Source organism: Augochlora pura, chromosome 7, assembly GCF_028453695.1.
Source record: "Augochlora pura isolate Apur16 chromosome 7, APUR_v2.2.1, whole genome shotgun sequence".
NCBI classification, from domain to species: domain Eukaryota; kingdom Metazoa; phylum Arthropoda; class Insecta; order Hymenoptera; family Halictidae; genus Augochlora; species Augochlora pura.
This window is the reverse complement of record NC_135778.1, coordinates 7,375,667-7,393,189: the sequence shown is the minus strand read 5'-3', so window position 1 is coordinate 7,393,189 and position 17,523 is coordinate 7,375,667. Positions and strand designations below refer to the sequence as shown.

The 17,523-nt window shown below is 28.2% G+C and overlaps 5 protein-coding genes across 10 annotated transcripts; 3 read left to right on the top strand and 2 right to left on the bottom strand.

Annotated features, from left to right (window-relative positions):
- The first annotated feature begins 870 nt into the window (after positions 1 to 870).
- On the top strand, positions 871 to 2,695 carry Rpl13a (ribosomal protein L13A). The gene is made up of 6 exons (XM_078186630.1): positions 871 to 950; positions 1,431 to 1,561; positions 1,706 to 1,815; positions 2,012 to 2,157; positions 2,377 to 2,499; positions 2,571 to 2,695. The coding sequence occupies exons 1-6, from the start codon at positions 930 to 932 to the stop codon at positions 2,652 to 2,654; spliced, it is 615 nt and encodes a 204-aa protein (XP_078042756.1). The 5' UTR covers positions 871 to 929; the 3' UTR covers positions 2,655 to 2,695.
- Positions 2,696 to 3,327: 632 nt separating this feature from the next.
- Positions 3,328 to 5,205, bottom strand: Polr2m (RNA polymerase II subunit M). Of its 4 annotated transcripts, none has more exons than XM_078186065.1 (5): positions 5,103 to 5,205; positions 4,503 to 4,666; positions 4,176 to 4,431; positions 3,721 to 4,092; positions 3,328 to 3,629 (listed from the first exon to the last, which is right to left on the bottom strand). In XM_078186065.1, the coding sequence occupies exons 2-5, from the start codon at positions 4,649 to 4,651 to the stop codon at positions 3,408 to 3,410; spliced, it is 999 nt and encodes a 332-aa protein (XP_078042191.1). In that variant the 5' UTR covers positions 4,652 to 4,666; positions 5,103 to 5,205; the 3' UTR covers positions 3,328 to 3,407. The 4 variants fall into 4 exon arrangements, with proteins under 4 accessions (XP_078042191.1, XP_078042192.1, XP_078042189.1 ...); XM_078186066.1 differs by lacking the exon at positions 5,103 to 5,205 and adding an exon at positions 4,920 to 5,095 and having other exon boundaries at positions 4,503 to 4,714; XM_078186063.1 differs by lacking the exon at positions 5,103 to 5,205 and adding an exon at positions 4,920 to 5,095.
- Positions 5,206 to 5,365: 160 nt separating this feature from the next.
- Positions 5,366 to 12,234, top strand: Sidl (SIDL trafficking protein particle complex subunit 10). Of its 3 annotated transcripts, XM_078186060.1 has the most exons (13): positions 5,366 to 5,505; positions 5,952 to 6,169; positions 6,256 to 6,449; positions 6,522 to 6,717; positions 6,782 to 6,893; positions 6,969 to 7,156; positions 7,257 to 7,475; positions 7,555 to 8,321; positions 8,382 to 9,048; positions 9,293 to 9,745; positions 9,957 to 10,278; positions 10,394 to 10,519; positions 10,736 to 12,234. In XM_078186060.1, exons 1-12 carry the CDS (start codon positions 5,427 to 5,429, stop codon positions 10,516 to 10,518), a joined length of 3,540 nt encoding a protein of 1,179 aa, XP_078042186.1. In that variant the 5' UTR covers positions 5,366 to 5,426; the 3' UTR covers position 10,519; positions 10,736 to 12,234. The 3 variants fall into 3 exon arrangements, with proteins under 3 accessions (XP_078042186.1, XP_078042185.1, XP_078042187.1); XM_078186059.1 differs by having other exon boundaries at positions 10,394 to 12,234; XM_078186061.1 differs by lacking the exons at positions 10,394 to 10,519; positions 10,736 to 12,234 and having other exon boundaries at positions 9,970 to 10,185.
- A 219-nt stretch (positions 12,235 to 12,453) lies between these two features.
- Positions 12,454 to 13,151, bottom strand: LOC144472974 (H/ACA ribonucleoprotein complex subunit 3-like). Its single transcript, XM_078186470.1, has 3 exons — positions 12,962 to 13,151; positions 12,705 to 12,747; positions 12,454 to 12,641 (listed from the first exon to the last, which is right to left on the bottom strand). The coding sequence occupies exons 1-3, from the start codon at positions 13,013 to 13,015 to the stop codon at positions 12,544 to 12,546; spliced, it is 195 nt and encodes a 64-aa protein (XP_078042596.1). The 5' UTR covers positions 13,016 to 13,151; the 3' UTR covers positions 12,454 to 12,543.
- A 116-nt stretch (positions 13,152 to 13,267) lies between these two features.
- On the top strand, positions 13,268 to 17,042 carry Btbd9 (BTB (POZ) domain containing 9). Its single transcript, XM_078186468.1, has 10 exons — positions 13,268 to 14,259; positions 14,330 to 14,482; positions 14,547 to 14,736; positions 14,833 to 15,088; positions 15,151 to 15,283; positions 15,354 to 15,491; positions 15,569 to 15,699; positions 15,757 to 15,885; positions 15,949 to 16,138; positions 16,624 to 17,042. The coding sequence occupies exons 1-10, from the start codon at positions 13,945 to 13,947 to the stop codon at positions 16,828 to 16,830; spliced, it is 1,842 nt and encodes a 613-aa protein (XP_078042594.1). The 5' UTR covers positions 13,268 to 13,944; the 3' UTR covers positions 16,831 to 17,042.
- Positions 17,043 to 17,523: the final 481 nt, after the last annotated feature.

Genomic DNA, 17,523 nt, shown 5'->3' with positions numbered 1-17,523 from the left:
ATTTTTAAAAAAGACAAAGTAAGCATCTATTAGAAATTAAATTTAAAATAGTACTATGTAGCTTCACACTATGTACATAGATGGCGTTTTTCATTTGTCACCATTTTGATGTACTATTATGTTCATGGACCTAAGAATATGTATATGGGTCATGATGTACTATAAGAAAAAAGGACCTGTCGAAACAGGCTCACCATATTATCCGTTTTTAATAAAACATAGCTAAAAAATTGCTCTTTAATTGAGCAAAATTGCTCACACATTAGTTCTAGTTGTTCACCTATCTTTTTTGAGAAATATCCAAACAACTTTTTACGACGTTTAGTGACTTTTTCAAGAGGCTACTAACATTTAAAAATATGAAATTTCTTAAATAATGCATATAATGGACTGTATAACCCACTAAAAATTACTTTTTAACAATTGCAGATCAACAATGGACAATTTATAGCAATTGTTTGAGTAATCACAAATTGAGTTAGAACAATTGTTGAGTATTTATGCCACTTGATGTTTGTCACCCATCGCCGGCACGTGTTCCTAGTTATTTATTTATTTACTTCTATTTTTTAGTATTCATACAGCTCATTTTATGCATTATTTTAGAAATTTCGTATTTTTAAATGTTTCCAGTCTCTCTTAAAAGTCACTAAACCTTTCAAAAAAATTCTGAGATTTTTCCGAAAAATATCGGTAAGCAATTAAAACTATGTAATTTGTGAAAAATTTTGGATAGTTAAAGAACAATTTTTCGAGTTGTGTTTCTTTAATTTCGGTTAATAGGATGAGCCATTATATACGGGTTATTTTAGGTACGATAATAAAAGAATTTAGAATGTTGGCTACACTGATAGATTTTCTCAGTACCTTCCGGTGAGAGGTCGCACATCTTTCAACGTTCATGGACCCTTTTCCGGTAGGGTGACAAAATGACTGGCTTCAGTAATAAGGTATCTTGTCTCAGTTTTATTATTTTAACTTATATTGGATCATTAATATGTTAAAAATATGATTGTTATAAAGGCTAGAGTACATAAAATATGTTAGTAAATATTTTATATGTGTATTTTACGTATATTTCTTAAAAAATTTTGTAGACATTGTATCATTTGTGTTCACATACACGTGTTTTCCTGTAAATGTCTCTTGTATTTTGAAACGTAATAATATATATCGTATAATATTTCATTTTATTCTAATATTACAGCAATATATTGTGCTATATAATTATTAAGTAGTACAGTTTTTTTTAATATTTGTTATATTTGACACGTGTTAACTATTATTGACAATATTAGGCACGGGGTAGCATGTGCATAATTTAAGTCTTGTACAACCTAACATATTCTATAAATTCCCAAATAGTATCGTAACTTTTTTAAATTGATTGTTAATGTAATATATTAATTTCTATAATTATATATTTTCAGCCAATATTAATCGATGGCCGTGGCCATTTACTTGGTCGTTTGGCAGCAATTATTGCCAAAACGATTCTACAAGGCAACAAAGTAATTGTTGTGCGCAGTGAACAACTTAATATTTCTGGAAACTTTTTCAGGTGTGTAAAAGTTTCGTTCTTTGACTTAACATAAACTTTATAATGACCTTTCACAGTGATAACTACAAAAATTTTGTTCCTTTTTTTATGGTTCTTTTAATTTACAGGTATTATAGTTAATTTTACTCGTTATTTTTGTTATAGAAACAAATTGAAGTTTATGTCATTCTTGCGCAAAAGATGTAATGTGAACCCAGCCCGTGGACCTTTCCATTTCCGTGCACCTAGTAAAATACTATGGAAAACAGTTCGTGGTATGTTAAAATGTTAATTTAAATGTTGTTAATTGTACAATTTCAAATTTAAACTGGACAATGATTATTTCACATCTTACCTACATTATTTGATAATATAATGAAACACACACTTTTTATGAGATTTTATTTTGCATTCAATATTATAAAGCTTTTTAATAGCAATTAAAAAATAAAGAAAAATTTTGATACATAGGCATGATTCCACACAAAACACAAAGAGGAAAGGATGCTCTTAGAAGGTTGAAGGTTTATGAAGGATGTCCACCACCATATGACCGTAGAAAACGTGTTGTTGTACCAGGTGCGATGAGAGTTATGTGTCTAAAACCTGGTAGGAAGGTAAGATTAAACACTTCTTAAATATCTTCCAACTATTATAAAATGCACATAATATATTAAAAAAGAGTTTAACAATGATGGTATGGTAATTTGCGCCTGAGCATTATTTGCTTCATATTTTATGATGTCACCCTTTTGCTGAGTAAATACTATATAAATAATTGTTTGTACTACATTGAAGGAAATATATTGTGCTAATATTATAGTTTTTCCTTTTAGTACTGTCATGTAGGTAGATTGTCTCACGAAGTTGGATGGAAATACAAGGCTGTGGTACGCACACTGGAGAATAAGAGACGTGTCAGATCAATTCTTGAAGTTCAAAAGAGAGACAAACTCAAGGTAGATTTGTAAAATCAATTTGGAAACATTTTATAGAATTAGTCTTGTACTATGTATATTATTTGTTTCAGAAACTTACTAAACAAGCTGGGCAAATCGTTGCCAAAGTTACAGAACCATACACAGCAATTATTAATAATTTTGGATACAATTAATATAAAAATTGTAAAAATAATAAAGTTCCATAAACATTTTACTTTGATTCATTATTACACCTTGTATAATTTGGGTTGCAAACAATTTTTTAAATTTCGCTAAATAGATTAACTGATGTTATTGTAGGAATAATTAAATTTATTCACTGTGAACAATGAATCTATACAAAATGATGTAATATATTATTCGCAAGCCTGTAAGAATTTTTAATGAATATAATTTAAACTACTTCAATGATTTCTACAATTTTGAAACATGCCGTTTCTTAAAAATTGTTAGATTAATATTTTTACACTATTAAGTAATGAAAGATGAAATTCAGATATTTGTTATAAATTGAAATTCGTCTAATCTGTGTTCATTCAGTATAAATTTAATGTTACCAAATTGTATTGAATTTTATTTTTTACATATAAAAATTATTGGTCCAATTTATTTATTTGAATATCTCGCAGTTAATATAATTTATTCGGTTGAATAAATTTTTGGATTGTAATATCATAAATATATTCGATAAAAAATATTCTATTACTTTTTTAATGTCATAAATGATTATAAAAGATTTTTACCGATTTTCTTTTCAACTACAATCAACTATTCATTAACTTTAGCGATACTAATTTTCTTATTTTACAAGTTTCTTTAAGGTAATAATAAACTAAATTTGTTAAGTCTTTTTAAAAAAATAAATGAATTTATTTACAAATATATTTACATAGCAGTTTCACTTTTTTGTAACAGAATAAATTAAATTAATGTTCTATGCTATCTACTGTAAAAATAACTGTGCCTCTTTTATCATTATCTTCATCATCATGTACTTCATTCTCTTCTTCATTCTCTGAACTAAAAGATGAATTGGAATCTTTTTCGTCTCGTAACTGATAGGTGTCTAAATTTTCCGGTGGACGTCCAATAGTATGTAAACCAAGTTGTTCTGCTAATTTTTCGGCTGCATGTTTAGTTTGAATCTTCTATAAAATATTACAATCATACAAAAATGTATTCTGTACATATAAAAAAGTATGAGATTATTTATATATATGTGTAATATAATGTTATTACCTGAAGTTTTTCTTCATATTCTTTTTGTAGTGATAAAGACTCATTCAAATTTATAACTTTTACAGCACCATGAACTATAAGTGGAGGCGTAGCTGCTGTAACTTCCCAATTTTTATTAGTCTTTCTTTGTTTCTCTTTTTCTGGATCATGTACATTAGATTTGGTAGTTTTGTATGGCTTAAATGATTCTTTTTTCCTATATTTCTCTTCTGAAGGATTTTCTACCTTATTGAGAATAAATTTAATGTGTTCTGCTTCATGAAATTTTTCTTGCTTGAACGATTCTATGTCAGCTAAATCTTCTGGTTTAATTAAGCTTTCCTCCGGTGGTAGTTGGATAATTTTCTTTTTGTGTACACCAGAACCTGTGGGCTAATAACGTAAAATATATCAATAAATGTGATAATAGATTACTTAGAAAATTATAGCATAATGATTTCTAATGTAAATCTAACTTGTGCTAATATTTTTAGTGGGTCCTCTTCATCATCGCTATCAAGTTCAACAATTTTGACTGTATCTTTTGTTTCATTATATCTGCCTGTCCATTCTAGCTCATTCATAGCAGCTTTACCCTCAGATGCTAAATTTAATCTTGATAAAAGACTAGCTGCCTTTTCAACTTCATTCTTATGTTCTATTTCTTTTAATATTTTGTCACAGAATTCTTTAATTTTTTGTCCTTTATCGGGAAGTTTCCTTATAAATGCTCTATGAAGAAAGTATTAAAAAGAAAGCATTAAAAAACATTGATTTATGTCTTTGCTTCATATTTTACCTACTTATTGGCAAGAATTTTATTCTGTCTCTCCAACAGTTCTTCTAATTCATATTTTTGTTTCTTTCCCAAGTCTTCTATATACCCTTGATGTTCTTTTGTGGAAGGAGGTGGTATGTCACCTGGAATTTTCTGAATAACGTTCTTCAACATATCTTTCTGCAATTACTGAGTAAATTATATCAATTATAAATTTTGAAATATTTTTTAGTAAATCTGTAATAATTAAAATAAATATATATTTTCTTGTTCCCAAAATTTTTAATTAAGAAATATTTTATATAATTTTAGCGTAAAAATAAACTGTGTACACAGTTACTTAAATTTTTAACCTGTTGACAAATGTGTGTAATAACCGATACAATTTTATTTTAATTATACACGTTAATATACATTAATTTATTGTATTATGCATACATACCATTTCATGTATTCTTATATTCGTCATATTAATACATTATTAATAAATTACTTTTACGTATCTTTTTTGAAAATTTTACTGTTTGTATCGTTAAAATTAAAGCTGTTGTATTTTGCAAAGAGAGGTTGCAAGTTACAACAAACAGTTCTAATATAGCATGCATGCACATACGTGTGTACCTACCCTGTCTGATACACGAGATGCATATCGAGATTTGAAGAATCGATGTTTCACGACATGTTGAATGAAGATCCAATTCCAACCTCAATGAGACTTCTGAGTGTTCTGAGTGATTGAAATAAAATGTTGCATCTGTCAGATGTCATCAAATATCTCTTTACTTGTGACGAATGAGAATAATAATCTTCATTTAATTGATCGATAATATTGAGGCAACAAATATTCTGTCAAAATCAACTAAAAAGTAATTTTATTAAAACTAGTAAAAGTGACGTAAAGTTGTAATGATTGAAAGCAAGTTTGCAAAGCAACTACCAATCTTTAGAAATGAATTGCAATGGGGGGTTGTCTGTGGATGGTGAACGTAAGACAAATCTCTTTATGGATCCGAAGCCAATTATCACATGTAGGTTCATTGATCAACATATTCATTTATTTAACCTCTTTCTTTGAATGGCATCGCTATGTATTGTTATTGACGCCTTCAACTAACTGTCAATTTGTATGACATTTTATTTCATTTATAGTACATGTAATTAATATATTATTTTATACAATCCGAATTCTGCAGCATATAACAATGAACTTTTTCGAAATTGTAATTTTTTGAATGATTATTAATAATTCTTAATAAACATATGTTATTTTGAATAGGTTAATAAACTTTTCTATTACCTAGAATAGTACTTTTTGGCTAGACTTTGTTAATTGTATTGTGTTCATAGCATCATTTGTTTGTATTATGAATACATTTTTATATTTATTATGAATTTTAATTGTAGACATAATTAAGGGAGATAAATATTGTCTTTTATTTTATTTCACAATGGTATAATGCTTTTTTAAATACAGATGCAGGAGATGAAAAATTATTCTCAACAGTGGAAAATGGTTTGGTCCAAGGTATACCTGCAGAGACAGTTGAATGGCGAAGATCGTTTGGTAGACCAATTAAGCAGGTCAAACTTGGGGCAAATTTTGTGTCATTTTCCAAGGATATTCTTCCATCCAAGAAGGATTGTCATCTGATAAAACAACCAATTTTTCATATTTATTGGAGTGAATGTTCTGTAAGTGTATTAATACAATAACAGCTAAATTTATTATTTATTAGGAATTAAATTAACTTAAATTACAGTGAAAGTTTTACTTCCAGGATGTAGATACTTATAAAACCAATATTAGAGATGACATAGATAATTGGTTAAAAACATTAACACAGTATCATATACAAGACTGGATGATTGTTTTAGTAGAGACATATGACATAAAGAAAACTAATAAACTATTACCAAGGACAACTGTTTTAGATAAAATTCGCAGTGACTTTGCTTCAAAAAATGGAGATAGGTGATAAAAATAACAACTAACATATCCTGTTTAATAAATTGTTTCTTATTACATATATTGTGTGTCGAACAGATGTTTTTCTGTAATAAATTCTGTCAAATCAGAGATGCGTTCAGCTGAATCATGGAGAGGTTTAATTAATCGCATACGTCAATTAATGCTTATAGCATATGACAAAACATTGTCTGCTTTTGAAGATGTGATTAGAGAACAACGAGAAAACAGAAATCATCCAACTTGGAATTTTTGTCATTATTTTTTATTACAGGTAAAATAGTTAGTTTTTATTATTACATAAATTTATAGGTTGTAACTAAAAATTTTTGTTTCAGGAAGAACTTGCATTTGTTCTAGAAATGTTAGGCTTGTATGATGAAGCATTAGTACAATATGATGAATTAGATGCTCTCTTTACACAATTTGTGCTTAATTCGAATGTTGGAGGTACAACAAAGCTTTTTCTGTGTTTTGTCTCTATCCAAATAATTAAATAATAACAAATATTCCAAACTTTTGCAGACACTCCCCATTGGTTAAATTTGTTTCAAACTCCTTTAAATAATTGGGGAGGTGTTAATTTAAGTAATGGTACAAATCACGATTTAAGATATCTTCTGGCTGAGTGTAAAGCATCGTTATTAGATCTTAGAAGTTATTTATTTAGTAGACAATGTGCCATGTTATTAGCGTTTAATAAACCATGGGAGGTATATATGACATTTTTGAATAATTTAATCTTATTTCTTATTAGACAAATGTAAAACTTTTACTTGCATTTAATCAGTATTTTAATAACTCTTACTTTAGGTTGCGCAAAGGTGCTTGTCATTTGTACATAACACATTAAGTGAATTACGAATCTTAGAAGTTCAACGTCCTGAAGGATCCATTGAGTGCTGGTCTTTCCTTTGTGCATTGGAAGTATTGCAAGCCTGCCAATTATCAACTTATAATATTGATAATAATCAACAATTAGATCTATGCTCCCTTCATACAGCCAGTCTATGGGCTCTAGCCAGAGACAAAGTAAGTCAGAAATGTAATAAATGAATGGTAAAATAGATGATAAAAATTATCGATTAAATGATACTATAATTTATTTTAGTTAGGAAGTTTAGGAAAATTATGTGGTTTAATGCCTGGAAATGAACCTTCTAGCGAGCAATTGCACACAGTTGTCTATCTTATAGCTGGAATGGGTGATTCTGAACCACAAGTAAAAGGAAAATTAACACCAACTGATAAATTAAAGGAAGCACTTTCTTCAAAAGAAGCTTTCAAGAAACAATATCTTGAACATGCAGAATTAGCAATGGGTACTTACAAACATGTAGGGCGCATTCGATCAGCGAGATTAATAGGGACAGAGTTAGCACAATTTTATTGCGAACTTGGAGAAAATCAGAAAGCTGTAGCATTTTTGTTAGATGCTTTAAAAACTTACACTGATGAAGGTTGGAGTCGTTTAGCAGCACATACTCAACTAGAATTGGCGCAGTGCTACAAAAGGATGGACGATGTTGAAAAATACACAAAAATAAGTGCAGCAATTGCTAGTTTAGATGTGTTGCATATTACTGTTCGTAGTACATATTTTGAAGAAATGTTTGGTTACATGAAAATGATTGCATCTCCTCAACCATTACTCATAGAACTTGGATATGCTTTTGTAATACTCAGTATGCATGTCAAGGTAATGGACAAAGTGGTACAAGATTGTGTGGTTAACATTGAGATCAGTATAAGAAGTTTATTTCCAAGGCAAGTAAATTGCACCAAGGCATCAATATCTGTTGAAGAGATTCAGAAACCTCCAACATCAAATAAAATAAAAAAAGGGTTAAAGGCACCAGCTGAACCTACAATTTCATTGTAAGTCACAAATATATTCTTAATATTATTAGTCAATAATTTATAAATTATTTTCGTCAGATTATCAAAATGTACTCTTGAAGATATGAAGCCACTTAACTCAAGATTGCTTCAATTACAAGTGTTCTCGTATCTAAATTATAAAGAAGACAAAAGTCTTGCATCAGTTAGTGTTGTTCACAGAAATACTAAACCAGTTGTGAGACGTTCGGATAGTACAAAACATAGAAAACCGTCTGTAAATGCAAAAGGTGATTTTAGTAAAGCATTATCACTTGACGAGTTTGTAATGAAACCAGGTGTGAATACATTTACATTGGTTAAACGTGTTGATCAGCCTGGCTTTTACAAAGTTGGTCAACTATCATTAGTCATTGAAGAAAAATTAGAGTTTTTGTCACCTATTTTGAATCCCCGGTTATGCTACGAAGTAGCGAAAACACAACCAACAATTACTTTGAAATGCGGCAGAGACTTATTGGCAGGCCTTATCCAAGACATAGAATTAATTATAATAAGTGGCAGTATAAAAGTAACAAAAGATATGAAGCTTAAGTTACGTACATCTAGAGGGTTAGTAATACAAGTTACCAATTCACAAGAAGTAATGTGTAAAGAACTAGAAATACCACTGCCAATGTGCGAACCATTTCAAACCATACGGTTACAATTCAAAGTTTTGGCTGAGCTACCACCAAAGAAGGATGCTTTATCAATGGAACATAAGGTATCTACTATTTTGATTATACATTGTGTAGAGTTTAAAATTATTTACAGAAAGATCATTACATCTTTCCTTTTCTAAGATACATCAATTGAGCAATACCATTCATACAAAAATATTTTCATCACATAATTGTTGCTTACATATTTTAATTGAAAAGTACTTCATTTGTTGTAATTTGTCACTCGACTACTTTATACAACGTTTGAATGTACATTTTTCTGAAATACTAATAACTTTCTTTTAGTTGAACATACAGTGTCCATGGGGCATTGAAGAATGCATACCGTTACATTTTGGTCCACCACTTATGTCAAATATGAAGCTTCACACAGCAAAACGAAGAAAATTTCTTCAAATAATTGTAACAGGACTAACAAGACAACTCTTACAATTGACTGAACCAGAGTTAACAACAGTAACATCTATAAATATTAATTTTAAAAGTTTAAATCCAATTGCTGGTCAGAGATTAATAATATGCAATGGAATAAATGTTTCGTTTATGTGGGAACTTGAAATTGGCAAAGATGAAAAATCTATGATGCCTATAAAGACTGATTTTCATGTCAAATACATACCAATCAACGATACTGAAGATTCATATACCAATGATGATCCATTGCATATTCATAATTTGCAAAGAATGGAAAAAGCATCTAGTGTTTACAAATGCAATTTCGATATCACAGATTATGTGGTAAGAATATAAATTATATTTTGTTTATACATTAACTGTTAAACATTAACTACATGTATTGCAACGGTTTGGAAACTTTATGTACTAATTTTTACTAATAATTTAATTGTTATAAACGTAATATAAAAATGATTTTATAAATATATTTATGGAGCTTACTTTACAAAGTATTTTAAACGAACAAATTATTATTTATAACATCATTTTCCAGACTTTGTTTACAGTGTCTTCGAAAGTTGAACCAGCCGGAAATGGAGGTGAATTTTGTCGTGCTGGTAGCATGTGCCATCTTTATCTCACAGTAACACGTATATTACCCAGTCCTACTCCAAATCCTCCACCTCAATTAATGTACGAAGTTCTTGCCGATCAAGCCATGTGGGCTGTGTGTGGTCGTACTGCTGGCATTGTGTCGTTGGAAGTCTTAGAAAAACAAAGTGTCACATTGGACGTGATGCCATTAACCAGTGGTTATTTACCCCTTCCTGTTGTTAGATTGTCTCGATATATCCCAGCATCAGAGTCTAAAAATGGTAGGTATATCGATGTTCGTAATAAATATCGTACACTATTAAACAGTTTAGTTTGTGGTTTATATATTTATAGTAGTATTGATTTATTGATAATGTTCATTAATTTTTTTTTAAGATATTCGTAAGAGCGAAATAGCTTCTGTTCCAAGATTAGAGCCATTCAGTCCTGGACAAGTTTATAATGCTAGCAAAGCGCAACAAGTTCACGTTTTACCAGCAGCACCTTCAGAAGCAAATTAAAGTAAATGCATTATTACAAACATGTAATACATTCATTGCATGAGAGATGCAACTGTACCAATGCTGATTATCATTCTTTATCTACTATCTGGCATACATCTTTGATACTGAATATTATTATTCACTATTCAATCATCACTATAGTGATTTGTTCATGTTTTTGTATTTTCTAGTTCAAATATGAATTTTAGACATTAAATTTATCTCTAACTTACAGGTTTATGTTAGTATGATGGTTGTCTTAAAATCAAATTTCGCAAAGCGTTGTTGCTTATTTGTACCAATACAATGATTTGTTTAAATTTTATCATAAGAAGCAAAGTAAATATATGACAATATATAAGTAATATGAGCAATTACAAGTTTTGTAATTAGTTCGGCAATCTATAACAAAAAAGAAATGTTACAACATAATATGTTTCTGTTTCTTTAAAAGGTAATGTAATTTGTATTCTGTTTAAACAATATTTGTGTCACATATACTTTTGTTTGGGTTCAATTTAAGAATAAGTTATCAAAATTTACTTTTATTTCACATCATGTACTTATGATTTTTATATAATGTACATGTAATATGATAGATACTCTGAATTCTGAATGTATTATTTTTTAATAATGTATTCTATACGAAGTTCACTGTAATTTGATTTCTACTAATGACAATTGATTTCTGAGGCTTTTAGAGAATATATCACCATAGAGACAAGGTGATCAAATATTTAATTATTCTTACTGGATATAATACTGTAAAATTTGTACAAATGTTTATCATCAATATACTCATAATACAAAATAAGAATTTCAAATTTACATGATTTGTATGAAAATATTAGAGAAGGATTAACATCATAAGCATATGTTCTGTAATAATTGTTTCTGTAAAATATAAGTACATGTAAAAAGATCAAGATAAACGTTATGTATATTACATTTATTTCGTAGTTTTTGTTATTCAAAGAATGGTTATTACATAAAATATCATTATGTTGCCATGTTAATTAGAAAATGATTTCTTTCTTTTAATCAAATGTTGTTATAAATTATGTAAATAAGATACATAATTATAATACTCAATATTCTTATAGTGAAAACATGTCAAAACTGGATATTTGTAATTAATTTGAATGATATTTTAAAATAATAAGAAACGTAATTTACAGCAATATAATATTCTATATAATTTATCAATTAACAAATAATTATGATTATAAATGACAATAGACTACATACATATAACTATTTAGAGTAAAAACAGCATTAACTTATAATAATGTTCTTGAAATTGTGATCATGTAAGATTTTAAGTATCACTTTTAAATTGATAAATAAATAAAAAGTACATGTATACGTATTCCATTGTATATGTACAAAGATATGTATATAAATATATATAAAATAGTGTACTTAGACTATTATTCATCATCTTACAGTGACATAATATATTTGATTAAAAAGAGACATGAGAAACATTTTATGTTATGTTGCAATAATATTCTAATTCTAGGTAATCAGTTTAGGGAATTTTTGTTATTATCAATTATATGTAATGTGTAAAACCTTAAACCATCTTTTATATAATGTTAATAATAAAACATAATGAAAGTAGTTTTGATATAATCCTGTTAATGTCTCTAATAAAATTATATCTTATTTGAAGTCATTAGATACTGTATAATAAACTAAAATTATCTTTTATTTGTTATATATATATGTTAAGGTAACTGAATTCTGAATAAAAATGGTATTTGTAATAAATAAGGTGGCTATATAATTTATTATGTATGAAATGTTAATGATGATTAATTACATATAAAATAAAATTTACTTTACTATAGCAACTTGTTTCTCGACAACGTAATTAAGGAAACTTCTATTATCAAAGTGAGAAAACATAGGTATTGTACTTGGTCATAAATATTGAATGCAGAATAGAGGTAAGTATAAAATATGTTTATTTTAACATTTAATATTTTATTTGATTTTTCTAACATGTAGGTATATTTAATTATAAGTACCAAGTAGTTATTAATAAATTGGTACTGCTTGCTGTGTAAGTAAGAGACCATGTCTTCTTTTTAATGTAATTCTTTCTCTTGAATATTTATCTTCTGGAGAAAATCGAGCTGAAATCATTCACATTGTTAAATAAATTGTCGTTAGAACATAAAATTTAATACTTTACTTACCGGGATGAGCTGAAAACGTTGGTTTTCCATTTGGATCCATTTTCTGGATAAAAATAAATAATATGTAAATAAAACTAAATAATTCACAGATAACAATGCAAATGAATCAGTTTTGTTAAATAAGTGTGAAATATCTGGAGGAAGAACTTTAGGAAGAAGATTTTATAACATTGTTATTAGTAATCCTTGTATTATCCTCATACTAATTATACAAACTGAATTTTATAGTTTTTAAAAATATTTGGTTTATTTAATACCTGTAACGTGTACACACGTTCACCGTTAGGAAGTAAGTAATACATCAAATACATTGTTGCGGTTTTATGTGTACGCTTTATAATGTAGGTTATGTTTTACGTCGTGTTCCAATTTCAACTTCGCGTCTGTGGTTAACCATTTATGTATAACGTAATTAATGCCATTATTGTATTGGTAGCCATCTGTGTACAATACCGGAACTTATTCCTGCACGCTTTTCTTACTCCCTAAGATAGCGCAAATATCTTCATTATTTTACATACTGCGCATCCAATCCGCAATGGATCCTTTCCTGCAGTAAATCGTCAGCTAATCAGAGCAAAGAAAATTTCTACATCAACTTTTGTTAACGGATTAGGTTGCGACCTGGAGACGTTCAGGAGTGAGACCCATTACAATAGTTGTGTGACTTTCACTTCTTAACTTGGTTTTGTTAGTTTGCGATATTTATATTGTGATAAGAGTTACAGAAATTAGCAATTTCGCTATACAATATATGACATATATAAACGTATATGTATACTATGTAATGCATATACAGACGGAAAAAGTATTTTAATATCGTTCTTGTGAATTATTCATTTATTTAAGTTGTTATTAATAAAAGTCAGGGGTAACAACATATATATGTATATATATATATATATAATACAAAAATTTTTAGAACAGTGCAAGCATGTAAGAGATTTGAAGAAAAATCTGTATAGACAAGAAGATAACCTTATTTTTACTGTCTATAAATGTAGTTAATTATTTATGAAATTTCAATACTTTCACTTTTTTACCACTGTGAATATATACGTTTTAAATACGACAAATTCTTAAACATAATCAACCATTTTAAATACGATGTCTACAATGTCATTATTTGACAATAACAAATCATATTTATAAGAAAACGAAGTTTTTAACAAAACTTAATATAATTAAAGTGGATTTGCTTTCGAAAAAAAACTTAGGATTAGTCTTAAAAGTAATAAAGATGAGTTCTCATCATCATTTAAATCCATTGTCTGGTGATATAGAACACATTAATCATCTCTCTGATGATATTGGCGCCCTTTATCTTTCTGATGACTATTCAGATGTAACTTTAATTGTTGGTGGACAAAGATTCAATGGTCACAAAATTATATTAGCTGCACGTAGTCAATATTTTAGAGCTCTTTTATTTGGAGGTTTAAAGGAATCAACGCAACGAGAAATTGAATTAAAAGATGCCAATTTGGCTTCGTTTAAAGGTTTATTTGAATATATATATACAGGACGAATATCTCTTACAGATAGACGTGAAGAGGTATTTTTTATATTTTTAAACTAATTTTTTAAATTATAAACAAATTTGTTTAATGTTTTATTCTTTGCAGGTGGTTTTAGATATTCTTGGATTAGCTCATCTTTATGGGTTTTCAGAACTAGAGACCTCTATATCAGATTATTTAAGAGAAATATTAAATATAAAAAATGCCTGCCTTATATTTGATGCAGCATGTTTTTACAGAATAGAATGTCTTACAAAGGTATGAACATGATGTCAAAACAACATCCTAAAGAATGTTTAAAGATAGAAGAATTCTATTCTAGGTTTCTCAAGCATATATGGACAAACATGCTTCCGAAGTGATAGAACATGAAAGTTTTTTGCAGTTAAGTGCCGCTGCTTTAAATGAACTTGTTTCAAGAGATTCATTTTATGCACCAGAGATTGATATCTTTAAAGCTGTACAAGCTTGGGTAAAGGCAAATTCTGATTCTACCGATAAAAGTGTTTTAGGTAGGTTAATATTAAAAATAGATGTATGTAGAGAAGGAAATTATGCACTTAAATATATTAAAGGTTTCCATCAAAGTAACACAAGTAATTTTATAGATAAGGTACGATTAAGCTTGATTTCTATTTCGGATCTCTTGAATATTGTTCGACGAAGTGGATTAGTTGCTCCCAACATAATTTTAGATGCAATTTCTACAAAAGTACAAAAACGAGATTCGGATCTTTCTTACCGAGGTCGATTAGTTATAGATGAAAATGTTGCCAATCCAATGGATGGGGCTCAAGTTCTACAGGGTGAAATGCGTAGTTATTTATTAGATGGAGACACAAGCAACTATGATTTGGAGCGAGGGTAAATGAATAAATGATTTTCATGTTCGTAATCAATCAAGTACAATTTTCCCTCTTCTTCAGGTATACTAGGCATACGATCACAGAAACACAGGAACATGGTATTTTGATTAAATTGGGAACTCAATGTATTATTAATCATATCAAGATGTTGCTTTGGGATAAAGACATGCGCTCATATTCTTATTATATACAAGTAAGTAAAACGAAATATTCTAAATAGATAGTTATTATGAGCTTATGATAGTTATTTTATCTATAAATAGGTGTCTATGAACCAACAAGATTGGGTGAAAGTTATTGATTACACAGACTATTTATGTCGCAGTTGGCAGTATTTATATTTTAAACCTAGGGTAGTCCTATATATTCGTATTGTTGGAACAAATAATACTGTAAACAAGGTAAAACTTTATTCTTAATTCTTGCTTGAAAGAAAAGGAAACATTTAAATTATTTCTTTTATGCTAATTTTTCTTAGGTTTTCCATGTTGTAAGTTTTCAAGCCTATTATACAAATAAAACAGAAAAACAGTGTAATGGTTTTGTTATTCCAACTCGAAACATTGCTACTATGGATCGTAGTGCTACTGTTACTGAAGGAGTTTCTAGGTATGTAAAATATTATATTATGTTTTTTCCCTATAATAATTATTTTTTTTATTTTAGAACAAGAAATGCTTTATTAAATGGCGACACCTCAAATTATGATTGGGATAGTGGTTATACTTGCCATCAGATTGGTTCTGGATGTATTGTAGTACAACTTGGACAGCCATATGTCATAGATTCTATGAGGTATGTACTGTAATTAACACTATTAAAGAAGTGCACTCTGATTAATATTTATCTATTATTTAGATTATTGTTATGGGATTGTGACCATCGTTCGTATTCATACTTCATAGAGGTGTCTGCTAATTGTTGGAAGTGGACTCTTGTTGCTGATAAAACTAAAGAAACTTGTCGTTCTTGGCAAACCATTCACTTCGAACTTCCATGTACCGTTGTCTTTATACGTATTATTGGAACATTTAACTCAGCAAATGAGGTTAATATTTATAAACCCTTAACAAACTTGTATACAGCGTCCGATTATGTTTGTTAATTATTTTAAAGGACTATTCGATAAGACAATGTATAATACGAAAAAAGGAATGACGCTTTTATTGTAACAGTTTTATTTTAAACTTACTAACTATTGAAGTCAATCAGTAGCAATGTATCACTTTTCAATATGATTTATATGTGCTACGATTGGTAGCTGAAAGATTCTTAATCGTTAATAATTTATAAGGAACACTGTTATAGCTAAATCGTTATTCCTTTCTCAAGCTTAAATCGGATGTAAAATCACTTCTCGAATATTATCATAGGCCATACAGAATGACCTATACTTAAGATAGGTTGAAGACCCTATACATATATTGAATATATCTTTCAAATGTGGAAATATTAAGAAATGATATGATCGTGCTTGATATGAATCATTTCAAAATAAACAACATGTATTACAATTTATACTTTATACTTCAGGTTTTCCATTGTGTTCATTTTGAATGTCCAGCTGAGGTAAATGATAAAGATGTTAAAGATGCTAAATCTCCAGTGCATAAAGGAAAACAAGCAATACCTACTGAATTTATGCTTTCAATAGCAACACCTCCACCAGAAACAACTACAGAAGCAGTAAATCTTGATCACGAAGAATTAAGTCCGAATTGTAATAATATTTGTCCATAGTTTACTAATTTTTTAGAAAAAGATCATACATAAGATTCTACCAGTTTTAATTCAACAATACGTTGAATCTCAGTTTACAATATTGTATATGTTAATTACATTTGTTAAGTACCGACAAATTTGTATAATATTAAGTAAATTATTATTGTAAAAATATGTGTAAAATACATTTTTTGATTGAAGTAAAAATCTTAATACCACAAACTGCACCTTACTCCACTTTCTTGCTTTTAGAAATCAAAAGAAGGAAAACTAATTAGTCCATATGAAATATATTTATTTAATAACTTATATGTACATGTAATATTAATTTTAAAAGTTAAATATTAATAAAAGTTTCATACACTAAAAGAAACATTACAATTCGTTAAATAAATTATTTTGAATAACTGTTGGTTTTTTTACTCTAACATTTAAATATTAAAAAAAAATTATTAATCATTTATTATTGAATGTATCAATATTTCGATAAATTTAAAATATATATAGTTAACATGAAATTATAATCATTTAACTAAGAATTCATAATCAAAATTTTACATTACACATATTATAGTAAACATTAACATATCTCTAGTAATTTCATGTTTATCGCTTCATAGCATAATTTTCTATGTTAAATTACGACATTGTGTCAAAAATAATTAAGAAGGTATAAACTTTTCATTTTTAATATTCATTATACTTTTAAAA